The sequence below is a fragment of the Coregonus clupeaformis genome, chromosome 39 (genome assembly GCF_020615455.1).
Source record: "Coregonus clupeaformis isolate EN_2021a chromosome 39, ASM2061545v1, whole genome shotgun sequence".
In the NCBI taxonomy this organism is placed as follows: domain Eukaryota; kingdom Metazoa; phylum Chordata; class Actinopteri; order Salmoniformes; family Salmonidae; genus Coregonus; species Coregonus clupeaformis.
In genome coordinates this window covers 5,337,936-5,364,757 of record NC_059230.1, presented here as the reverse complement: position 1 = coordinate 5,364,757, position 26,822 = coordinate 5,337,936, and the positions used below count along the sequence as shown (strand labels likewise).

General features: G+C 43.1%; 1 protein-coding gene across 1 annotated transcript; it reads right to left on the bottom strand.

Moving 5' to 3' along the window:
* Nucleotides 1-360: 360 nt before the first annotated feature.
* LOC123482853 (CD276 antigen-like) lies at nucleotides 361-13,347 on the bottom strand (the record flags this gene model as incomplete). Its single annotated transcript, XM_045211796.1, has 4 exons — nucleotides 13,109-13,347; nucleotides 1,294-1,667; nucleotides 511-795; nucleotides 361-389 (listed from the first exon to the last, which is right to left on the bottom strand). Coding segments are annotated over exons 1-4 (927 nt in total), but the record flags the coding sequence as incomplete, so codon positions are not given.
* Between the last annotated feature and the right edge of the window lie 13,475 nt (nucleotides 13,348-26,822).

The following is a 26,822-nucleotide window of genomic DNA, read 5'->3' as shown; positions in this document are numbered from 1 at the left end:
AATCAAGTGGACCTACTGCAAACAGCACCAAAGACATAAAATAAATAGGAACACAAGGCTTTATCGTTGGGTTTTTTACAGAAATGTTTGGTGATCGACTAGGAATGTCTTGGAGATGGAGCAGTCAATCGCGATCGACCGGTTGGTGACCACTGATGTAGACAGACATGAATTACCTCTCTCTTTAGGTTGTTTTATATAGCGCAATTAGACCTCCACCAGATAACACTACCACACCAGGAAGTAACTCCCATGACTTACCATGCTGATGGTCAACATCCCTTTTTTTATCAACAGGTAGAGACCTCCAACTCCAACAAGAGCTGTGACTCCAACTGCAACAAGAACTGTCAGCCACAAGGACTGGCACTGCTTAGGAAACATTTGATCTGAAACACAGGATGTAGAATTATTACACTACCTAATGCGTATTACACATGAAATGACTCAAACAACAGGACATTTTTTACCGATAGTGCCTTCTTTCAAATATCCAAAACAGACCCTCACCTGGAATATGAACCCGTCTCTCCTTCATGTGTTTGATCTCCGGCTGTTGAACCCGACAGGTGAACGTGTTGTTGTCCGTTTTCGGGACGTTGACATGGCTTGTCACAGTGTAGCAGCCTTCACGGTCTCTGGATGTCTCTGGAGGTCCAGCAGCAGGGAGGACACGTCCATGAACGTCACACCACTCCATGACAGGCTCTGGGTAGCAGCCTTCAGCCTCACAGCGCAGGACCACCTCATCACCTTTGATTCCTTCAATGGAGATTACTGGTCGAGACGCTGCACCTATAGAGATACAGAGATATACCACGGCTCTCAGCAAATCAGCATTCAGGGCTCAAACCACCTTGTTTATAATGTTATACCACGGGTATGACAATAAAATAATTACGTTGGTAACCAGTTTATAATAGCAATAAGGCAACTCAGGGTTTGTGGTATATGGCCAATGTCCCACGGCTAATGGCTATATCCAGGTTGCGTCGTGCATAAGAACAGACCTTAGCCGTGGTATATTGGCCATATGACACACCCCCTCGTGACTTATTGCTTAAATATAACAAGGGTTTGCTGATACTTATATTCAAAAAGTAACTTCCAATGACTCACAGCATTGTACATTGAATTAGCTGGGGTTATCACACTATTAAGGTTAGCATGTAGGCTAACCAATCTATCTAACTAATACTCATCATGCAATGGACTTGACATTGAACTTACCCTTGATTTCATGTGATCTGTCTCTTAAGGGGGATTGGGTGGTCAGCAGGTGTGTTGACTCACCAACAATGAGTTGAATGGTGGTTTTCTGGTGGTCCAACAGTGCAACGTAACAGGTGTAGTTTCCAGCATCATAAAGTTCCACTCTGGTCAGCTTTAAACTAGCGTTGCCTTCCACTAGTTCTTCTTTAAACAGTGACGTCCTTCCCCTGAATGATGGATTCTGGAGTACAAGGTCGTCCTTCTCATCTCTGTAAAGATGCACCTCTTTTGGTTTTAGGTCAGGTCTCTGCCATTCTACTGTCTGATACACAGCGCTATTGGTGGGTCTCAGGGTGCAAGGGAGGATGACGTCATCGCCAACTAAGGCCACAATGGGCTCAGCAGAACCAGCAACCTGAACTGTCCCTGAGAGAAACAGATTACAGAGTGATATACTTTGAGACAAAGCAAGATACAGGCCTACTGAATGTTGAGCAGGTTGACAGTGACTCCCACAACAGCTAAGGCAGTTTGAACCAGGAAATGGTCAATGAACACTGACTAGCATTAGACTAAGCAAGATATAATGTTGAGCAGGTTGACAGTGACTCCCACACTAAAACCATCTCACTAAATAGTAGGGATCAGATAGAATAATCGGTTTATCGATTAGTTGATCGGGGGTGTTTGAATCAATCACAGATACGGAAAAGGCTGCATTTCCCACAGACAGCTGATCTCTCTTTAGTGAGAGCTTTATACAAGGGAACCTCAGGAGCCACGTTTTAAAGGTCCAATGGAGCCGTTTTTAGCTCATTATCAAATCATTTCTGGGTAACAATTAAGAACCTTACAGTGATTGTTTTCACTTAAAATGGTCAAAAAGAAACAAAAATAGAATCTTAGCAAAGAGCAATTTCTCAAGCAAGAATGTATCTAGGACTGTCTGGGAGTGGACTGAGTGGGGAGGGGAAAACTGAAAACTAGCTGTTATTGGCAGAGAGGTTTGGAACTCTTTCTTATTGGTCTATTAACTAATTTACCGCAAGGTGATGTCACCATGGAATCACAAAACTCCATCCCACCAAAACAGGCTGAAATTTCAGTCAGTCTTTTCAAACAGCTCTTACACTAAAAGGGCATTATCATCATTTACACAATTTCACAGTATTATTCCAACCTCAGTGTGGAAATCAAACACAGGAAAATCACATTTTTGACTGCACTGGGCCTTTAATAGCTCTCCTGAATGGTTACCTGCAGACATTTGTTTAAAGCGGCAATCAGCTGTTGAAACAATAACAAAGCCTATTCCCTGTTTCGGTAAAAAACTGAAGGAGGGGACTGAAGACATGTAACCACTCTCAAGTTTATAGACAGAGCTATGGGTGCAACAACTGACCATCCATGACATCAAAATGTTACACCTGCAAATCTGTGTACACGACAAATACACTTTGATTTGGCCCCGGTTTCCTAGAAGTATCTTAAGGCTAAGTTTATCGTTAGAGCCATAGGATCCTATCCGATGCTTTTGGGAAACCAGGCCCTGTTCCATTCTATAGATGCTGTGTATAAGAAATTTTAAGAAAGTTTAAGAAAGTAACGTTACAACCGCAAAATCCACATTAGCACTAGCTAGCAAACGTACTTACCGCCTGTGTCACTTGATGTTGATGATATAGTGATGATATACATTAACATTGTACACAACCAGCAGGGCAAAGAAGTCTTCATATTGCCCGGTTAAGCATCCAACGGTTAAAGACACAATCGGCATTAAAAGGCATTAAAAGGCAAGTGAGGTGACTCTGCTGAGCAGCCTGGATCTCTCCAACAGGGGCAGTGTGTTCATTAGGGCGATATGGGCGACACACTGCCAAACGGGAAAAGGAAGGGATTTTTTTTCTAATCAATTATATCACGGCAACAGTAGTTATCAGTGTTCTAATCTAGACGTCTGATCTGCCACTAAATGTCCAATCAGGCTAAAGTCGTGCTTCAAATGGCCCCGCCCCTTTTGGGGCGATTTCAGTCAGGTTGAAAATCGCCCAGGAGTCTCTCATAGACTCTCATGTAAAATCTTTTTTTTTCAAATATCAGAGCTTTCAATACAATCTCTATGGGTTCCGGGAGGGCTTGCACTTACGCGCTTTCGTCATACGTAACATAAGTAACCATGAACATAACTAAGAAAAGAGCGGGTAGCAGCGTCAATCAATTCACGTACTACTGTCAAGATGGCTAGCTTTGCGAGGCAAAGATGAAACTGAGGGCTCCACCAACCCTGGTATTTTTCTTGGACTTGTCAACTTTGTGGCACAATTAGATGAGGTGTTTGATGACCATCTTAAAAATTCTAAAGTTTTCAAGGGCACATCAAAGACAATTCAAAACGAGCTACTGGAGTGTATGCTAGCGGTCATGAGGGAACATATTGTGGAGGAGGTGAAGTCGGCGAACTTCGTAGCTATCCAAGCTGACGAGACCACGGACGTTTCTACACAAACACAGCTGGTGCTTGTGCTGAGGCTTTTTTGAGTTCCTTCCCATCTCGGAATCAACCTCAGTCTCAATCGCCAGTGTGCTTTTGGAGAGACTGAACGGTCTTTTTGCCGACGACGAGAAAGTCAAACTCATTGCGCAAGCTTACGATGGAGCCAGTGTGATGAGGGGAGAGAAGGCTGGTGTGCAGCAAAAGGTGCGTGAGCATTTCAAGAATGCCCATTACGTGCATTGCTATGCACATCAGCTGAATTTGATCATGCAGCAAGCTAGAACAGTTTCAGTACAAGTAATGTAGCCTCTCTCTCTCTTTGTCCCTCCCTGTCTGTCTCTTTAACACACACACACCCAAATCAGTTCACAGTTGATGTTGTTTAAAATAGTTATTTTTCATTTTTTTTAAAGTAAAAAAATCAAAAAAATCTGTTCATGTTCATTTTTACAAATCTATACAATTGGCCAGAATATGGTTGTTCATATTTACAAATCTATACAATTGGCCAGAATATGGTTGTTCATTTTTACAAAGCCATACAGATAGCTGTGTTTACCTTTTCTAGAAATTATTTTCAAATTCTGTTTTCAGGCAAAATGTTTATCACTGTTCATTTTCACAAATCTATACAAGAGGGCAGAATATGGAAGTCTATAAAAATGTCTTATTACCAATAACTTGCATCAATGTTTTCAGTAGCCTCTATCAAAAGCTCCTGCTTGCTTGTTGTGAATTATGCTCAGGTGCACATATTTCCAATTCAACCATGAGGCCTTTTTGAAGCAAGTAATGTGTATATCAGTATTGACTTATATGCTGCCCCTGTCTTCATGTTGTTGCTGGACATATCTTTTTTTAAATGTGTGTAGGTCACCTAAATCATCAGAAAAATTGCCCCCCCTGAGAATTTTTTCAGGAGCCGCCACTGCTCTCCAATGAACAGTGTTGTTCTATATCGTGGAGCTCCGCCACATAGGGGAGCTCTGCTCTTATTGGTCATTTCATCCACGCCCTCGCTACCCGAGAAACATTGACCTGAAGTGACTGAGCCGCCTGGTTCACACATTCCTCCCCTCCCCTCCAATGACTGTAAATGAACAGTGTTGCCATGCATTTCTCTTAAAAATATATATTTCACTGTGACCTGCTCCTGACTGTAGGCAGTGAGACGGGCTGTTGCTGAAGGAGGGAGGGAGGGAGGGAGGGAGTGGTGTTGAGGTCCGGAGGGGGGTGTGTGTGTGTGTGTGTGTTGAGAGAGCACTACAGTTGAGACAGGCTGTTGCTGAGGGAGTGAGTGGTGTTGAGGTCCAGAGGGTTGTGTGTGTGTGTGTGTTGAGAGAGCACTACAGTTGAGACAGGCTGTTGCTGAGGGAGTGAGTGGTGTTGAGGTCCAGAGGGTTGTGTGTGTGTTGACATTTACATTTACGTCATTTAGCAGAGAGAGTGTTTGTGTGTTTGTGTGTGTGTGTGTGTGTGTGTGTTGAGCACTATAGTTATTTACTGAGTCATGTGAGCGACAGGAGCAGTACGCGCGCACGTTGTGACAACTTTTTACCGGTTGTAGGTAGGCTATTTAGATTGTCAATATGGAGGCACCTATTTCCAACCCTTTTTCCATAAAACATTAATACTCTAGAACTGATGCACATCAAGAAATAATGGAGACAAAGTACTGGAAAACGACTTTGGGCGCACTAGAGCTCAATCTATAAATCCACTCGGAGATGGTTTAAACCGCATTCCCCTCATGTACACAAGCGCAAGAGCTCAAAAGACCGCCTCTCATTGGTTGCCGAGCGCTGGGCGATGACCAATCATATTGAGTGGTTGGTTCCCATGACGACTTGGACGCTATTCGACCCAAGGCTGGAGACTTTTTTCATCAAAGATGGCGGACAGAAATACTAGCTAGGATGGAAGCAAATGTTAGTATAACGTCGTAACGAATCATGCAAAAAAAATTACAGTTGAGAGGAATATGTTAGTTAATGTAGAGACAAACCATTATGCATATTTTTTTGTCATTTTTTAGCTAGCTAGTGTGGGGATCTAGATGTGATGACTAGCTTAGAAAGAATGCATTAATGATTAAACATAAAAGGTTTGTACTGTACTGATATAAATTGTTTCACATAACAAGCTGTGATTCATGTGAGGAACGTTAGGGGGTAGGATGAGATAAGACTTGTATTTCTCACAGACACATACACACTGCCTCTTTGTTAAACCGCGCTCAAGGACGTAGGTACAGGGGAACAGTGTCTATGGGTGCTGACTCTACAGGTTGTGATGATAACAACTTATGCCTGGCAACAGTGTGCAGCAGTGGAGCGCCAAGGGACTGGGACCAGCCTGTGCGCCAACGGATAGGCTGAGTAAGTCTAAACCACGCTCAGTCTCTACTCTGATAGGCCAGCAGGGAGTGGGAACTATCTCTGTCAGAGTATTTGAAGAAGAACTTAGAACAATGGATCAGTTCTCTGAGTGCCCTGTGTGGTATTTCAGTGGACCCGTATATACGAACATCATATTTACCATTGAAGTGGTTTGCATTAATTAAAATACTAGTCTATTTAGAAGACGTGTATTGACCTCTTTTGTTCCTAATACCAGATTTGAATTGACGCAACTTAACAATTGGTGACCACCGACTGTGATCTGGTAGAAGGGACTTCGCTGGCTATTATCCGGCCCATTGGACATCTCTGTCATTGGACGGTGTGTTTCACAAAGAGTCCGGACTACTAAAAACAGGTAAGCAGACACCTATCGTTATATAACTAAAGTTCTGCACATTGGCTTTATCCAAATAAATTTTGTGAAACACCTGACTGATGTAAGTGAACTAAATTATGAAACTATTATGAGTAGATAAGCACCATATTGTGACATGTAAACCTGTGGTGAATGTGATGTTAAACCTTGGTACCATAGAGTATTGTTTCACTGGCACGTACCAGAAGGCTAGGTACGGCTAGGATCGGGAAATAATACTGAAATCCCCAGGCTAGGACCACCAGGGGTGGGAACTGGGGGTACAGGGAATTATTGGCTTAAAAGTGTTGCGCTATTGACACGTATCAGAAGGCTAGATACGGCTAGGATCATAAGGGGCACTTAAATGTTAGTCGACTCCAGGCTAGGATCACAAGTGGTGAGAACTGGAGGCGTAGGGAATTATTGGTTAAAAGTGTTGCGCTATTGACACGTATCAGAAGGCTAGATACGGCTAGGATCATAAGGGGCACTTACATTTTAGATAGTGTTGCACTACTGACACGTATCAGAGGGCTAGATACGGCTAGGATCAGGGGGACACTTTAAAGTATAGGGTGTCGTATGAATGAGGGTGCGAATGATCCCAGACGAAATAAAAGAGTGAATAGGGGTTATTAAAATTAATAAACCTGTATACCTTGATAGAAAACGAATTAGGAATTAAAGACGTCTGTGGCTGTCCAAACTGTATAATTTGTGAATAACTATTGGGTTTGTGGTTGCTTAAACCGTATAACCCGTTAATAACAATTGGGTACATAAAGGTAAAATAATGAATAACTAGTATGACTAAACTGAAACGTTTGAACTGATATGATTGAACTGTAACGTTTGATGTTTGACCCTGCAAAATACTGGTTAAATAATTAGACTGAAATAATTCGGTTTATCATTGAAATATAAATATGCACCGACTTTAACTAATTAGGTGGGAATAATTTGATTTAAATAAATAGACTAACGTACTTTAAATAACGGCAGAATATTGGAAACGCTAAAATGAAAAGCAGACAAAGCCTGTTCCGACTGGACACAGGAGGGGAGGGGCTGGAGACAGCGAGAGTGTGGCTTTTGGAGTCAGGAAAGACTGGGAGTTGGCTGGGAACACCACGGGCGATTGTTTCTGAGGTGCCTGTGGGTTTCTGACGATATATACAGTGGGGAGAACAAGTATTTGATACACTGCCGATTTTGCAGGTTTTCCTACTTACAAAGCATTTAGAGGTCTGTAATTTTTATCATAGGTACACTTCAACTGTGAGACGGAATCTAAAACAAAAATCCAGAAAATCACATTGTATGATTTTTAAGTAATTAATTTGCATTTTATTGCATGACATAAGTATTTGATACATCAGAAAAGCAGAACTTAATATTTGGTACAGAAACCTCTGTTTGCAATTACAGAGATCATACGTTTCCTGTAGGTCTTGACCAGGTTTGCACACACTGCAGCAGGGATTTTGGCCCACTCCTCCATACAGACCTTCTCCAGATCCTTCAGGTTTCGGGGGCTGTCGCTGGGCAATACGGACTTTCAGCTCCCTCCAAAGATTTTCTATTGGGTTCAGGTCTGGAGACTGGCTAGGCCACTCCAGGACCTTGAGATGCTTTTTACGGAGCCACTCCTTAGTTGCCCTGGCTGTGTGTTTCGGGTCGTTGTCATGCTGGAAGACCCAGCCACGACCCATCTTCAATGCTCTTACTGAGGGAAGGAGGTTGTTGGCAAAGATCTCGCGATACATGGCCCCATCCATCCTCCCCCTCAATACGGTGCAGTCGTCCTGTCCCCTTTGCAGAAAAGCATCCCCAAAGAATGATGTTTCCACCTCCATGCTTCACGGTTGGGATGGTGTTCTTGGTGTTGTACTCATCCTTCTTCTTCCTCCAAACATGGCGAGTGGAGTTTAGACCAAAAAGCTCTATTTTTGTCTCATCAGACCACATGACCTTCTCCCATTCCTCCTCTGGATCATCCAGATGGTCATTGGCAAACTTCAGACGGGCCTGGACATGCGCTGGCTTGAGCAGGGGGACCTTGCGTGCGCTGCAGGATTTTAATCCATGACGGCGTAGTGTGTTACTAATGGTCTTCTTTGAGACTGTGGTCCCAGCTCTCTTCAGGTCATTGACCAGGTCCTGCCGTGTAGTTCTGGGCTGATCCCTCACCTTCCTCATTGATGCCCCACGAGGTGAGATCTTGCATGGAGCCCCAGACTGAGGGTGATTGACCGTCATCTTGAACTTCTTCCATTTTCTAATAATTGCGCCAACAGTTGTTGCCTTCTCACCAAGCTGCTTGCCTATTGTCCTGTAGCCCATCCCAGCCTTGTGCAGGTCTACAATTTTATCCCTGATGTCCTTACACAGCTCTCTGGTCTTGGCCATTGTGGAGAGGTTGGAGTCTGTTTGATTGAGTGTGTGGACAGGTGTCTTTTATACAGGTAACGAGTTCAAACAGGTGCAGTTAATACAGGTAATGAGTGGAGAACAGGAGGGCTTCTTAAAGAAAAACTAACAGGTCTGTGGGAGCCGGAATTCTTACTGGTTGGTAGGTGATCAAATACTTATGTCATGCAATAAAATGCAAATTAATTACTTTAAAATCATAGAATGTGATTTTCTGGATTTTTGTTTTAGATTCCGTTTCTCACAGTTGAAGTGTACCTATGATAAAAATTACAGACCTCTACATGCTTTGTAAGTAGGAAAACCTGCAAAATCGGCAGTGTATCAAATACTTGTTCTCCCCACTGTACGTATGAACTCGCTCACCCGAACGTAGACGTACATCATGGGTGAGAAAGTAGAGAATATTTACATTTGGATTTCTGGTAATTTAGCAGATGCTCTTGTCCAGAGCGACTTGCAGGAGCAATTGTGGTTGGTTGCCTTGCTCGAGGGCACATCGGCAGATTTTTCGCCTGGTCGGCTCGGGGATTGGAACCGGCGACCTCTCGGTTGCTGGCGCGGCACTCTTGGTCACTGGGCTACCTGCCGCCCCATATGAGTTTAAGGTTGTGCCGTTGTTTGATCATGTGATAAGGTTTAATGGGTAATCGGACCATACCTAATGTGGTTATGGAAGTAATGTATAAATAGTGGAGAGCCAATAGAGGATTCCATTGAACTATTATGGTTTATTTGGCATTTCAATGGCATAAGGTGAAATCTGTATGTATGAGGGGAATTCGATTATGTATTATTATAGTATTATGGACACTCCGTAATAAATAAACTGAACCAAACAAGACGTTACTACAGCAATAGAGGATGGTTAATGTTGTTATGTTAGTTTTTAAACCCGATGATAGAGGTAAATGCAGAACGCTGTTAGAGAGTGTGTTTTATTTTTGCTACTAGGGTGTTTGAGATGAGAGGGCTGGCTAGTCAGGAGTGATGACGTGGCTGGTTGTGCGACATGGAAGTGGTTGTTTGGCGTACTTTGAAAGCATCGCGGAATGTGTGGGGTGACTGGCGATGTATGTAGAAGGTCCCTGGTTCGAACCCAGGTAGGGACAGTGGGTAAAGCTTTCGCATTGGGGCTATAGACCTAGATTACTATGTGGATTGAGAAATGTGAAAGGTTGAATTAGATAGCTTAAGTAGAAGTATTCTAGAAAGGTCTATGAAAATATGTTACAAGGTCCCTGCACCTTCCCCGTAGTTCAAATGTTAGGAATATCATTAAATGTATGCTTATCAACGATAACAAGTATTTGTTTTATTAATTAGGGCCTAATCAGAGAGAACAGTTTAAACAATTGAATAGCGAACTGAAATGGCGATAGAGCTGTGAAAATTGAGTTGAGGACAAAGGAGAATAATTTATGGCTCTGGTTAGCGGGAGAAAAAAATAAAATAGAGACAGTCAAGCGAGTTAGATTGAACTGTGGGATTTCAAGTAGAGGTCTAGATACTTGACTGGAAGGCAGTGCTTTGATAAATTCTAATTGTTATTACTTTATTCGATGGGTTGCTTGACGCCAGTGGTGTATACAAATAGTTGGTACATTTTAGAACGATAATTTATTTTCGTTACGGGGAACAGGGGATGCAAGTGGGGGAATAGCGCCAGCCTGTGGTGGGTTCTAGGTTTGTTAAATAAACAAACTTATATTTTAAACTAAAGTGATGCAATAGGCTACAATTATAACATTATCAGAAAAAGGGCACAGTATAATGTGAAATAGTTATTACAATTATTATGAATAGTTATTACAGTTATTATCATTGATCCAGTAATGATAGAAGGATAGTAGAGGAAAGGCAAGGGATTAAATCTCATTTAGGGAAAGCAGAAGAGTATGAAGATATATTAGGGAGAAAATACCATTAACTGAGGGAACATTTGATGTAACCGTGATTGTATTGGCAAAAAAATGAAATGACATTTACAGGGGGGACAGGAACAATAGAAGAGGAGACAGATTTTTCTAGGGGGTTGATCAAATAATTGATCATGGATCATTTGAGATGAGATCACATGTAGCAGATTTAGGGTAATCAATTAAATAATCATTGTATACTCGAGGAATTTTGAGTGGTTTTATGGATTAGTTATGAGGAATAAGATTGATACAAACAATTATTGATGGGTTAGGACTGGGGATATCTGTATCATGTTTTGTGTGTACTACCATCTTTAGATTATAATCAGGAGAAAGAGATTTGCTTATCTCATTGGAATGTTGCCCAGGGCTAGGGGGAGCAGTAGTGAAGTTAGGCAGTATTTAGGTCATAAAAGTGAGATACCAAACAAAACACAACACACCTGGTATGATGTTTATAAAGCCTTGTTGTTTCAATTTTGGGTTTTTTTTTCAGCAGGTCAAGGGTGATAGGTCTTAGAGGAGCACACAGTGAATTTTATGGAGTTTTTCGGTTTTGGCTGAGTTTGGGGTATATATGATTTCTTATGAGAATGAATGTCATGAGGACTTAATGAACACTTGGGATAAGTAACATTTATGAAATATTTAGAATAATGGTAATGTTTGGTATACTATGGGATGGAACAGTTCGTTGAATAATTTCAATTGCCTCTGAACTCTGTTTTAACCTTCTGGTGTTAATTAATCATCCACACTAGTAAATTCTAAAGGCATGAGAGGAGGACTTTAAGATAGTTTATTTTACTAAATTGAGGGTAATTTATAATACTGTGAAAAGTGTGAAGAAGATTATAATTTAGTAATAATATATATGATGTGAACCATAAAATAACAGAAGAGAGAGAGCTTTCCCTGAATGAGGGATACCTGTTGCTAGTCAATTGTACTAATCTTGGATTACTTTTACGGGATAGAAGTAAATTGAGGTATTATCAAATGTTGTCATTTAAATGTCATTTTTAGTATGCTTTAATAAACAACAAGTTGGTGTTTGAAACTAAATTAATGCAATGAGCTGCAGTAATCAGAGGAAGGCACAATCTAAGTGATTGTTTAAGTAGGTGGTAATATTGACACATGGGCAAATCATGTGTCAAAAGGGGGATGGTAGGAGATGGTAGGATTAAAATAATAAATATATACGAAGGAGAGGACAAAATACTTAAAACAAACAAACCATTTTTCTAATACAGTAAAAAAATAAAAATAAAAAGTCCGAAATAGAAATTGAGAGCTGAACATGTGTGAAGGTAGTTTATTAACCACACCCGTATGTCAGAGGTTTTGTGCCCCACAGGTGAACTAAAGGAGAAGGTGACCCACTCTATCTAACCAGGTGACTGGTGAGCATCCAGTCCCTAAAGAAGAAAAACTGGAAACAGGCCTGTTGGGAAGGGCCCTACCAAGTTCTATTGGTCACTGCCTTTGCCATTAGAATAGCTGAGAGATCCACCTGGGTGCATGTCACACACTGCAAAAAGGTAAACCCAGCTACACCTGACGAACAAACACAGAGTTAGGGGAAAGAACCGATCACCACTAGGGCTCGGGGGTTGGCTCCTTAACGAAGATTCCCTTACCCTGTCTGATCATCCCTGTGTGAGTTCGATAGAAGGTAAAGCAATGGGTTGGCCTCCGGCGTCTGACATGTTCTTAGGGCGAGGGTGGGGATTCACAGGTCTCCTGACGGTAGGTAGCTGTCTGATTGTGGGGGCCATATTCCTAACACACTCAAACCCTCCTGATCCGCCAGAAGTAGTAGTTAACCTATCACAAGTTGATAAAATAATACCTGAGCACAGTCTACGAAGGCATAGGAGACAGCTAGACGTAGGGAAAGGGGAAGCACTAGGGACTGTAGGGAAGGACATCACCTTTGAGGTCTTTGCGGACCAGTTGGGGAGTTGGGGACTACTGGCTGGTAGTATCGTAAAGGATGGGAGATATATATGTATGTCACCATGTACATCCTGGGACCATGTAGTTGCTCATACCGAGCGGGGGGGGGGATATGTCAATCTCCATACACAGTATAACCCTCCCGTTGTCCTGGTATTCTGTACACACGCCGTGCCCTCCGGGTCGAACTGTCCCCCTCTCACTAAAGGCCCAGTTGGAACATGTGGGACAGTATGGGTGCGAGCAGCCTTTGCAGATGTATTTGTTACACCTGGTGCACACCGTGTGTGTTTTACAGTCCTTCTTTGTGGGGCAGACCTGACACCTCTTCCTCTTACTGGGTTGTGCGGGGTTGGGTGCTTGGGCCGGTGCTGCGTGGTCCGGTGCTGCGGGGGCGTGATCCCGCCGGGGCTGATCACGATACGTAGCCCTCTGAACAGCTTTGACGAGCGCCGCAGAGGCTTCGGTGCGAGGGAGACGGGCCCTTCTTTGTATGAACGGAGTCACTAGTGCCTTTCCCAGCTGCTCGAGGAACACCCTCCTCTTGTTTCGCTTGCCAGGCATCCAAGTGGGGTTGAGCTCTCGCCATATGACAAAAGCGTTGTAAGAGGACACGTCAAGGATGTTGTGGAAGATGACCAGGGGCCAGCGCGCGGTCATCCTCCTGCAGCTGTAGGTTCCAATCACCTTGTCTAGGTTGTCCACACCTCCCTTGTTGCTGTTGTAGTCTAGGGACGATGGCCGGCTTCTTGTCCTGGCGACGGCTAACGTGAGCCTCGGTGTGAAGCGTGCTCAGGAGTAAGACGTTCTTGTTTTTCTTTGCCAGGTAGGACACTAGAGCGGTGGTGGACGTGAAGGCGAACTTGGAGGAGAAGAGGAGCCTGTCCTTTGAGGCGAGCAGCGCCTGCGGGAGCTCTGGCTTGTTCTTTCTGACTGTGCCGACCACGGTGACGTTCCTGGTCAGGAGCTGGCGCGCGAGCTCGCATGAGGTGAAGAAATTGTTGCAGGTGACGTTGTGACCCCTGAGTCCCTGCGTCAAATCGAGCACGACCCTCATCCCCTGGTTCTTCTCGGGGCCTCCGCATGTGGCCTTGCCGGTGTAGACCTGCATCTTCCAGGCGTAGCTGGATTTGGAGTCGCAGGCCACCCATGTCTTGATGCCGTATTTGGCCGGCTTGCTTGGGATATACTGGCGGAAAGGACATCGGCCTGGAGGAGAGAGAGAGAGAGAGAGAGAGAGAGAGAGAGAGAGAGAGAGAGAGAGAGAGAGAGAGAGAGAGAGAGAGAGGAAAGACAAGAGATTAGCTTTAGCGTGTTGTGTTGTGTTGTGTTGTGTTGTGTTGTGTTCAGTGTTGTGTTCAGTGTTGTGTTCAGTGTTGTTGTTGTGCTCTTGTACGGTGTTGTTGGCCCCGGCACACCTCTGAAAGGGACCAGTTGCTCGTCCACCGTCACGTCGGCCCCGGGGTTGTAGAGGAGCGGCAGCCTCTCGACCCACTTGTCCCAGACCTCTCTCACGGCCGCAAGTTTGTCACCGCCGCCTGCTGCGCGTCTCTCGGCTCTGGTCTGGCGGTCGTCGAAGCGAAGGAGTCTCGAGTAAGCGTGAAAGACTTTGAGCGGCATGGTTGCGCGGAAAATGGTCCTTCCGCTCTCGGCGTCCCAGAGACTAGAGGCCGCTTCGCCTCGGGACCTGTACACGCCGGCTAGGATGAGCAGCCCTACGTAGGCTCGCAGGTCTGTGGAGTCCATCGCTTTCCAGCGGCCGCCGCCGCCGCCGCGGTCGCGGTCTTCGTAGACTTCGTGGTGGTCGTCGTCGGCGTAGTGGCGGTGGTCGTCGTCGCCGTCGTCGCCGTCGCCTCGGGCTCCGTATTTTCGAACGCCCTCCAGATTGGTCATCTCCAGGATGATGTCTTCTATCTCGGGTGTGAAAAACAAGCGAAACGTGGACAGGATGTCGCGGGCTTGGCCTACGGCCTGCCTAGTAGGCCCGGGCCTCATGTCCTCCGGCACCTCAGCAACCGGCCTGTTACTTTTTGCCGCTGCGGCGGCCCCTCCGACGCCGCGATTGTTGTCACAGGGCACCGAGCACCATTGGATTTGGCCGTTTCTCGACACGAATGTCTCTCTTTCCACTCGAGGGATATCGTGTTGTGTTCTGGGGCTGATGCTGCGGCGGCGGCGGCTGCGGCAGCGGCGGAGGTCTCCTCGCTCTCCTCGCTCTCCTTCACCTTCCCCTTGTTCTTCCCCTTGTTCTTCTTCTTCTTGTTGGTCGTCGTCGTCGTCGTCATCGTCTCGTTCGTCTTCTACGCCTTGACCTTCTTCTACTTGGACATCGTCCTCGTCCTCGTCGGCGGCGGCGTCGACGGCTGCGGCGTCGTAGTCGTCGTCGTCCTCTGTGGTCTCCTCGTCCTCTGGGTTGTATTCCTCCCCGTCTTCTTCTTCGGACGCTTCCTCGTCCGCTTCCTCGTCGCAGTCAGAGTCATTGGAAAATATCTGTTCTAGGACCTGTTTGGCCGTGAATCGCACAGCACTCATAATAGCTTCGGCACCCAGGCTGGGGAAGTCCCCAAGACCTCTCTCTTCGGCACGTGTCTGGACATGCCACGGAGGCAATATTAGTAGTAGTAGTAGTAGTAGTAGTAGTAGTAGTAGTAGTAGTAGTAGTAGTAGTAGTAGTAGTAGTAGTAGTAGTAGTAGTAGTAGTAGTAGTAGTAGTAGTAGTAGTAGTAGTAGTAGTAGTTCTAGTTGTTGTTCTTGGTGTTCTTGGTGTTGCTGTTTTTTTGTTTACGGCTTACCTAGTACCTCTGCCTCAGAGCTTATGCCTCTAACGTGTAGCCTGGGTCCGTTTGACCCCAGCCAGGACAGGACAACGCTAGGGCTTATACAGCCACTAGCTCAAACACATAGGCACTGACACGTAGTCTGGGTCTTTTTGACCCGGTCAGGACAGCGGGAGGAGATATACAGCCACTAGCTCTAACACCTTAGGCTCTGACACATAGCCTGGGTCTTTTTGACCCGGACAGGACAGGACAGGACAACGCTAGGGGTTATACAGCCACTAGCTCAAACACCTAGGCTCGAACACGTAGCCTGGGTCTTTTTGACCCGGTCAGGACAGCGGGAGGGGATATACAGCCACTAGCTCAAACACATAGGCACTGACACGTAGCCTGGGTCTTTTTGACCCGGTCAGCACAGCGGGATGGGATATACAGCCACTAGCTCTAAAACCTAGGCTCTGACACGTAGCCTGGGTCTTTTTGACCCGGACAGGACAGGGCAGGACAACGCTAGGTGTTATACAGCCACTAGCTCAAACACATAGGCACTGACACGTAGCCTGGGTCTTTTTGACCCGGTCAGGACAGCAGGTGGAGACATAGAGCAACTCGCTCTAACACCTAGGCTCTAACACGTAGCCTGGGTCTTTTTGACCCGGTCAGGACAGCAGGAGGAGATATACAGCCACTCGCTCTAACACCTAGGCTCTAACACGTAGCCTGGGTCCTTTTGACCCGGACAGGACAGGACAGGACAACGCTAGGTGTTATACAGCCACTAGCTCAAACACATAGGCACTGACACGTAGCCTGGGTCTTTTTGACCCGGTCAGGACAGCAGGTGGAGACATAGAGCAACTCGCTCTAACACCTAGGCTCTAACACGTAGCCTGGGTCTTTTTGACCCGGTCAGGACAGCAGGAGGAGATATACAGCCACTCGCTCTAACACCTAGGCTCTAACACGTAGCCTGGGTCCTTTTGACCCGGACAGGACAGGACAGGACAGGACAGGACAGGACAGGACAGGACAGCGGGAGGAGATATACAGCGAGCCACTCGCTCTAACACCTAGGCTCTAACATTAACCCCCCCAAAAAATAAAAATAAATGAATATAATATAATATAATTAATTATTTTTATGGGAGTGGTCATTGAATCCACAATATAACAGGTTCGTGTCTCACAGACAAACAACATCCATCGAAGCTATGTCGACTTTCCAGAACACAGAAAACGCAAAGGGCGATTCTCGCTGCATCACTGCAGTGTTTGACATACACACGTCGGACTCCAGTCACGTAACTACTACCGACAATACCGACAATACCACCACCACCACCGTCGTCGGCACCGTGATCGGTCTGGGCATCGGAGGGTCGACCCGACTGAATCTGAGCACCATCAACTTCAACGACATCTGTTCTGCGTTCAATCGAGTAGTGAACAACATACCCATACTTCTCGGGTACACGGTGAAAAGCCTCTCGGTCATGCCCAACAACAAACTGGAGGTGAGACTATTTGTCGAACCCAAATATAGTCTGTTGAGGTATGAGCTGTGGCTCGTTCGGGTCGTAGGACAGGCTCTGCTCTTGTGGTTTTACCACGGTGCAGTGTCACACATCATGGTGACACACCGGGACCATGTGCAGAAGATACACCGTGAAGCTGTGGGATGGTGTCCCTGTGCTGCAACGTTGACCGGTTTCGACGACAGCGAGTCTTGTACTTGTGCTTTGTACTACGACATGTGGGACATGGACGTTCGTCACAGCCACGTCCGAGACCATTTGTTGACATATTATCGGACATATCGGCAAATGCCATGCGACATCTCATCCGTGTGTAGCGGTGTCCACATGACAGATCTCTCAGATGAGGAACAGACACTTCTGATGAAGAAAGTCGCCTGGATATTTCAAGGCTTTTCTGTTGGCCCCAAACAACACGCCATGATGGGGATCCGTTCGAGCCTAGGCATACCTTGTGATTTCACGAAAACCCAAAATATTGTACCGCAAGTATACAAGTTGACAGACTGTCAGAATGAAACACGTGCGGAGATGTTCAATTGTCAGCAAGCCGAAGAGCAGATGACATATATTCACTTGTCGAGGAAATGGTTATCTTGGGTTTCCAGCATTGTCCTCGAGTAGTGACACACACCTACAATATTACAAGGAAATCACCAGATTCTTTACCAAGTAAACATTTCACTGTAATGTCTGTACCTACAATGTGACCAATAAAAGTTGATTTAATTTCATTTGCAAGGGTCCCGTTCACAGCACACACTCGCTCTAACACTCTAACACGTAGCCTGGGTCGTTTTGACCCCAGCCAGGACACGAGAGGACAACGCTAGGGGTCATACAGCCACTCGCTCTAACACATAGGCACTGACACGTAGCCTGGGTCTTTTTTTTTTTTGACCCGGACAGGACAGCGGGAGGAGATATACAGCCACACGCTCTAACACATAGGCACTGACACGTAGCCTGGGGCGTTTTGACCCCGGACAAGAAAGGACAGGACAGGACAGGACAGGACAGAACAGGACAGCGGGACGGGATATACAGCCACACGCTCTAACACATAGGCACTGACACGTAGCCTGGGTCTGTTTGACCCCGGACAAGACAGGACAACGCTAGGGGTTATACAGCCACTCACTCTAACACGTAGCCTGGGTCTTTTTGACCCGGACAGGACAACGGGAGGGTTAAGGACAGGTGGAGTATTGTGAAAGTAGGGAATTACCAGAAATGGCAGTGCGACCCATATAAGGGTAGGTACTGTCTGAAAGTCCGAATTACGCTAAAACAGGTTACAGACCTGACAAGTGAGATATCCTCTTCAACTGGGGCACCCTATAGAGTAAACCTCTCTGAGGGAGGTAGTGAGACCGGGGCTGTGGTAAAGATAGTGCAAACTATAGACCTGAAGAAAGTAGGACAGGTGGAGACGGGGTGTAGAAATCTTGACCTGTGGTTGGAATGGATTTAGTATACGGCAAGAACTGTCTAGAGAGGACTGTTATGCCTGTGGGACAGCCAAACCAAGGTTAACAACTACTCCGTTCCCCTTGACGGGCTTTAACTCTCCGTCAGGTTTATCCTGCATGATTAAATTGTTCAAGCCACCTGGGAATGTGGTGAAGGAGTCTTGTAGTAACTTGCGCTATCTGTATCCCCCGATAACATTGTCACCCCGACCTAGGTTACCTCCGTTTGAAGTCTCAGGGGATTCTTATTGTTTTTCTAGGACTAATAAGATAGGACACATGGTAGGGCATCTTAGCTCCTGCTCCCACACAGAGAATGTCACAACTAAAGAGACCATGACTAATCTCTCCTCTTTGTTGCAGCCAGAGGATTTTAGGAACCAAAACCAGGCCCGTGCTGACATCTGGTGGTTGTGTGGGGATAACAGATTGTGGCCTCACCTACATACGCAAACAATCAAACGTGTCAGAGGCTGGTGAGTTGTCACGTAGAAAGCGGGACCTCCTCCCGGGATCCTTTCATGAAAGGATATATATATTGATGGGATAGGAGTACCTCGAGGGGTTCCAGAAGAATTAAAGGGATTGGCTGAGCAGACAGCGGCAACCAGCTTAATGGCATGGCAGAATAGAATAGCTTTAGATATGCTTTTGGCAGAGCGGGGCAGAGTTTGTGTTCTGTTTGGATCAATGTGCTGTACTTTCATCCCCAACAATACAGCACCGGACGGGTCCGTGACCAAAGCGCTTCAGGGACTCACCACGCTGGCGAACGAACTGGCTGAGAACTCTGGTATTGATAGCTCACTAAACGGTTGGTTTGATAACATATTTGGTAAATGGAAAACTATTGTTGTAACTATTTTAGGCGCGGTAATCGCGTCTATGGCTATGCTTGTTCTTTGTGGATGTTATCTTATTCCCTGTGTCCGAGGGTTGGTGAGCAAGGCGATGGAGGAGGCGGTTTCCCAACAGATGGTGAGATATGGCCCAATCCCGGACGCCGACCTAAGGAATGAAGGATATGACCTACCAGGCTTGGTGGAGGATGACGACGATTCAGATAGTTTGACACTGGATGTTTTCCTTATCCAATTCCTACTTGCAGGCTATCCAGTTCCTACTTGCAGGCTATCCAATTCCTGCTAATAGACTGGTCCAACAGTATATTTCAGGTGATTATAGGCAAACCAATTCCTAATATTGGAGACACCACTGTGCTCCCATTGATCAATGTTAACTGGTCAGATTCATTATTATAGGGAAATAGTTCTGCCAAATTGAACGCCATCATTTTGTGGATGAGGAGGACAAGAGATCTTTCACCATTAAGGCTTGGCTGAAAAACAGACAGTCCCTCACAGAGGTCTTTCACCATTAAGGCTCGGCTGGAAAACAGACAGTCCCTCACAGAGAGGTCTCTTAAATGTTTTAAGTAGTGGCCAGAGGGATGTCCGAGTCCATCCGGGTCACAGCACCAAATGTTGTGGAAATTAAGATCCAAAGATGAAGGCAGAGATTATTTAATTGTGTAATAGAAAAATATTTAATCAAGCAGCTGCAGGGGAGATTATTTTGATTTCACAGGGAATAATTTAAAGAATAAATGGTTACATGTCCCTTATATAGTGGGAGGTGATAATACAATCATATTGTTACACAACAGTTATTTTATACAAACAACAGTCCCAGAACACAATGGCCTTGTGTCAGGGTGCAGATACACCAGGAGTCTATGAAAGGCATAACATCACAGTCCAACACAGAACATATCCCTTGAGAAGTTACAACAGCTCACCCCAAATTCTGGCACCACACTAGCTTTCACTCAAATGTGAGGGGCTGATGCTCATTGGCTAGGGGGTGAAATGTAGGGAGGGCAGTAATTCTGCATGTATGAACTACACATTGACACATCCAGCCCAAAGCGGGAGGTTTAAAAAATACGTTCTTAGTCGCCAAAGTAACGGAGCATGTTTTTAACATTTATAACCCTTATTACTTAACCCTTAGTACTTAACCATTATAACCCTTATAACCCTCATTACTTAACTCTTATAACCCTTATAACCCTTATTAATTAACCATTATAACCCTTATAACCCTTATAACCCTTATTACTTAACCATTATAACCCGTATAACCCTTATTACTTAACCATTATAAATCGTATAACCCTTATTACTTAACTATTATAACCATTATAACCCTTATTACTTAACCATTATAAACATTATAACCCTTATTACTTAACCATTATATCCTTATAACCCTTATAACCCTTATTACTTAACCATTATAACCCTTATAACCCTTATTACTTAACCATTATAACCATTATAAACCTTATAACCCTTATTACTTAACCATTATAACCATTATAAACCTTATAACCCTTATTACTTAACCATTATAACCATTATAAACCTTATAACCCGTATTGCTTAACCATTATAAACCTTATAACCCTTATTACTTAACCAGTATAACCCTTATAACCCTTATTACTTAACCATTATAACCCTTATAAACCGTATAACCCTTATTGCTTAACCATTATAAACCTTATAACCCTTATTACTTAACCAGTATAACCCTTATAACCCTTATTACTTAACCAGTATAACCATTATAAACCTTATAACCCTTATTACTTAACCATTATAACCATTATAAACCTTATAACCCTTATTACTTAACCATTATAACCATTATACACCTTTTAACCCTTCTTACTTAACCATTATAACCCTTATAACCCTTATTACTTAACCATTATAACCATTATAACCCTTATAACCCTCATTATTTAACCATTATAACCATTATAACCCTGATAACCCTTATTACTTAACCATTATAACCATTATAACCCTGATAACCCTTATTACTTAACCATTATAACCCTTATAACCCTTATTACTTAACCATTATAACCATTATAACCCTTATTACTTAACCATTATAACCATTATAACCCTTATAACCATTATAACTTAGGGAATTTATACTCAATAGTTATGGGAATTACCACCGGACAAAACTCATCACTTCTATTAACAGTGACAGTCATCTTCATCTTCATCTTCATCTGACTCATCCCCTGTTTCTCTTGGCCTCTTTCTGCTCCCCTCTCCGCTCATTTCTCCGCTCCTCTTTTGCCCTGCCCCAGCCTCTCCGTTCCTCCCTGTATCATCCTGTTTTCCATTCTGACAATCATCTGGGAACACCTTGACACCATCTTTGTAGTGCTTGCTCAGCATATTATACAGGTCTGCCAAGGTGTTTGAGGGCAATGTTTCTTTCCCCGTTTCCTCTTTGTTCTCACCCCAGTGTGCTCCGGCCACCCACTGTCCCTGGGTGCTGTTGTAACAGCAGTAGGCTGTCCACAGGAGAGATGGGATGTTCACTCGGTTGTTCAGTGTGTTGCTCTTACTGGGCACTGCTCCAGTCACCACATAGGCCTTTATCTTCCCGTTTTTATCAAGACAGTCCGTCTGAAGCTTTTTTCTGACTCTGCACTCCATTGTACGCCAGCTGACTCGGTTGAAGGAACTTTCCTGGGGAACGGCGTTTGTCAGGGTGAAAGTGGAATTCTTGGTTTCCTTATCAGGCGCATACGAACATGGGAATAGATGACCTCTGTCTATTTTCATGTTGTTGTTTTTGTAGTCCGCGTCCGCAGCCTGCTTTTTGACGTTTTTATCCACCTTCATGTCAGGTTGGTTATTTATATCTTCCAGCTGCAGAAACATCAGTCATACATTATCTCTTTAAAACGTTCATACATTATCTATTTAAAACGTTCATACATTATCTCTTTAAAACGTTCATACATTATCTCTTTAAAACGTTCATACATTATCTCTTTAAAACGTTCATACATTATCTCTTTAAAACGTTCATACATTATCTCTTTAAAACGTTCATACATTAACTCTTTAAAACGTTCATACATTATCTCTTTAAAACGTTCATACATTATCTCTTTAAAACGTTCATACATTATCTCTTTAAAACGTTCATACATTATCTCTTTAAAACGTTCATACATTATCTCTTTGAAACGTTCATACATTATCTCTTTAAAACGTTCATACATTAACTCTTTAAAACGTTCATACATTATCTCTTTAAAACGTTCATACATTATCTCCTTAAAAAGTTCATACATTAACTCTTTAAAATGTTCATACATTAACTCTTTAAAAAGTTCATACATTGTGTGTTCCCCATTCTAAAGTAGAACTGTAATTTTACTTTCAGAAATATTGTCCAGAAATGACCTCATTGGACAGAAAGGGGCACTCCTCCCCACACTCATGAGTAAACACATATAATGTTTCCCTGAAACAAAGGATTTCTGTAGTTTCATGAAATAAGACATTGATTCATAGTATATCATATGTCCCACAAGCCAACATTCAAGGCAACACTTTATGTGAACAATTAGCAAATAAATGTCCACACCTTTAAATCCCAAATAGAAAGGTAATTTTACATGAAGTAAAATTGTGTGACCTGCTTCAGTTCTATACAATTGTTATGGTAGTTGAAGAAGTTACAAATGTTTTACTTTAGCAAATCAGTCACTTTAAATATTCTACATGAAGGTAGGGTAGACCGGGGAACAAAGTAACACAGGGTCAGTTGTAACCGCTAAATAACTCCAATTAGAAACCACTTAAAGCTCTTATTCAAGGTGCTAATGCTTGGTTAGTGTCTCTACATGCCCAAGAGGTTTTGTTTAAATCCATTAATTACTTTTAGTTTTATGGACAAAAAAAGGGGTTTGAGGCCCTAAAGTAAACATACTTGCCGCCTCTTCTTTTTTTAAAATTATTGAGCTGTGTAACATTCGCCTACTGGGTCAATTGTAACATTTAACTTAAATCATATTGTCATAATAATCAAAAGCCTAAAAGTTTTACTTTGTTCCCCAGTCTCCCCTACTCTTACTGAGGAAAGGCCTCCTCAACTGAAGAATCTACAGCTGCTGAGGTGTTAATCAGCCCAGTGCTGCTCTGACCACAGTGTTGTTAGGAAGCACATTTTCTAACACTACATACACAGCCTTGTCAACTCTTACTGTGAACTACTTCTATTACTGGAAATAAACTCAGCAGTGGTCAGACCACAGAATAAACCAACATAAACGACACCAGTAAATTAAACATCCATTATATGCCATCTTCTGGTTTCCAGTAAGTGTGTTAGAGGCAAAATCATAGGTGGAAAGTTGATTGACAATTGATTGCATTCAGTTGTACACATCTTCCTCCGTTTCATTCAGTTGTATACATCTTCCTCCATTTCATTCAGTTGTATACATCTTCCTCCATTTCATTGTTGTACACATCTTCCTCTGTTTCATTCAGTTGTATACATCTTCCTCCATTTCATTAAGATGTACACATCTTCCTCCATTTCATTCAGTTGTACACATCTTCCTCCATTTCATTCAGTTGTACACATCTTCCTCCATTTCATTCAGTTGTACACATCTTCCTCCATTTCATTCAGTTGTAAACATCTTCCTCCATTTCATTAAGATGTACACATCTTCCTCCTTTTCATTCAGTTGTAAACATCTTCCTCCATTGCATTCAGTTGTAAACATCTTCCTCCATTTCATTCAGTTGTAAACATCTTCCTCCATTTCATTTAGTTGTATACATCTACCTCCATTTCATTCAGTTGTATAGATATCTGTAATTAATGTGAGACCTTTATGAGACATCATACTAAATATTTTGACTTGCTGGTCAAGGGAAATGCAAGTGTTACTTCTTTGTGTTGCTGAGTCAGAGGCGCTAAGCCTTGTGGGATATTAATGAATGTGAACTCAGCAACCGTAATTCCAAAACATAAAAGCGTCTGCTAAATGGCATATTATTATTATTATTATTATTATTATTATTATTATTATATTTTCATCTCTCTTGATCAATCATGCCTCAGGATTCCACTGGGTAAACATTATCTAACTAAATTATGAACTTTTCTGTGATGATATCTGGGAGAAGATGAGTCCTGTCTGGTATAATTAGTGGTCAAGACTGGACCAGGAGGGTTGGGTTGGATAAACTCCTCTGTATGTGGCACAGATTTGACTATTTAGCATGTCTAACAATCAATCATCCCTATTGGCTGTGGGCTCCCCATTCTAAAGTAGAACCATCATTTTACTTGCAGAAATATTGTCCAGAAATGACCTCATTGGACAGAAAATGGCACTCCTCCCCACAGTCATTAGTTAACACATATAATGTTTCCCTGAAACAAAGGATTTCTGTAGTGTCATGAAATAAGACATTGATTCATAGTATATCATACGTCATACAAGCCAACATTCAAGGCAACACTTTATGTGAACAATTAACAAATAAATGTCCACACCTTTAAATACCAAATAGAAAGATAATTTTACATGAAGTAAAATTGTGACCTGCTTCAGCTCTTTAACATTTCTATGGTAGTTGAAGAAGTTACAAATGTTTTACTTTAGCAAAGCAGTCACTTTAAATATTCTACATGAAGGTAGGGTAGCCTGGGGAAAAAGTAACACAGGGTCAGTTGTAACCGCTAAATAACTCCAATTAGAAACCACTTAAAGCTCTTATTCAAGGTGCTAATGCTTGGTTAGTGTCTCTACATGCCCAAGAGGTGTTGTTTAAATCCATTCATTACTTTTAGTTTTATGGACAAAAAAAGTGATTTGAGGCCCTAAAGTAAATATACTTGCCGCCTCTCCTTTTTTAAAATGATTGACCTGTGGAACATTCGCCTACTGGGTCAATTGTAACATTTAATTCCCGCCACTTTTGGTTGAATTATAAACGACTGGTATATCCTAGGAACATACGTAACAGGGTTGGTTATGTTTCCACTTGCCTCTAAAGAAATGTGTATTTAATGTTCAAGCATTCTTATTGGTTGGTTCAACTCTGATGACAATAAGGCGTGTTGTGATTGGTCCCGCTTGCAGCTAGGGGGAGATCGCGAACGTCAGGTCTTCCCAGTATGATAATGTGATGCAAGGGGTCATGTTCTGAATACTGTTTAATATATTACAATGTGTACAAGTTTGCTGTACGTTACTGATTCATACATTTGTGGGTATATGGTACCTGTTAGGGATTGAGGGGCTTTCTGGGATGTGCTTTGGCATATGATTGCTGTAGATAAGTGTGTTAGCTAGCATACACCGACCTAATGGTCACGTGAGCCCACTGCTAACACAGTTGCCTTCATGTTACAGATTTTGCCATTGACAGCCATCAATATCGTTAAGCCCTGCACAACTAACGTGCTGTTTCCCATTTAACAGCAGGTATTTACACATGTTATATTTTGTATTTTATTTTTGTATTTTGTTCGCCCAGTATGAAAATGTGATGCAAGGGATTTTGCCATCGACAGCCATCAATATCGTTAAGCTCTGCACAACTAACGTGCTGTTTCCCATTTAACAACAGAAATAAATGATGCTCAACTGGGACCACTGGCTGATGTGATTTATTAGGAGAAAACACAACGCAAGGAGAGTACGATATACATTTATTACACATATGTAATGGTGCCGATATATGTATGTTTTTTGCATAAAAATAACTTAAATAACATTTTCATTATAAACTAAAGCCTAAAAGTGTTACTTTGTTCCCCAGTCTCCCCTACTCTTACTGAGAAAAGGCCTCCTCAACTGAAGAATCTACAGCTGCTGAGGTGTTAATCAGTCCAGTGCTGCTCTGACCACAGTGTTGTTAGGAAGCACATTTTCTAACACTACATACACAGCCTTGTCAACTCTAACTGTGAACTACTTCTATTACTGGAAATAAACTCAGCAGTGGTCAGACCACAGAATACACCAACATAAACAACACCAGTAAATTAAACATCCATTATATGCCATCTTCTGGTTTCCAGTAAGTGTGTTAGAGGCAAAATCATAGGTGGAAAGTTGATTGACAATTGATTGCATTCAGTTGTACACATCTTCCTCCGTTTCATTCAGTTGTATACATCTTCCTCCATTTCATTCAGTTGTATACATCTTCCTCCATTTCATTAAGATGTACACATCTTCCTCCTTTTCATTCAGTTGTAAACATCTTCCTCCATTGCATTCAGTTGTAAACATCTTCCTCCATTTCATTCAGTTGTAAACATCTTCCTCCATTTCATTTAGTTGTATACATCTTCCTCCATTTCATTCAGTTGTAAACATCTTCCTCCATTTCATTCAG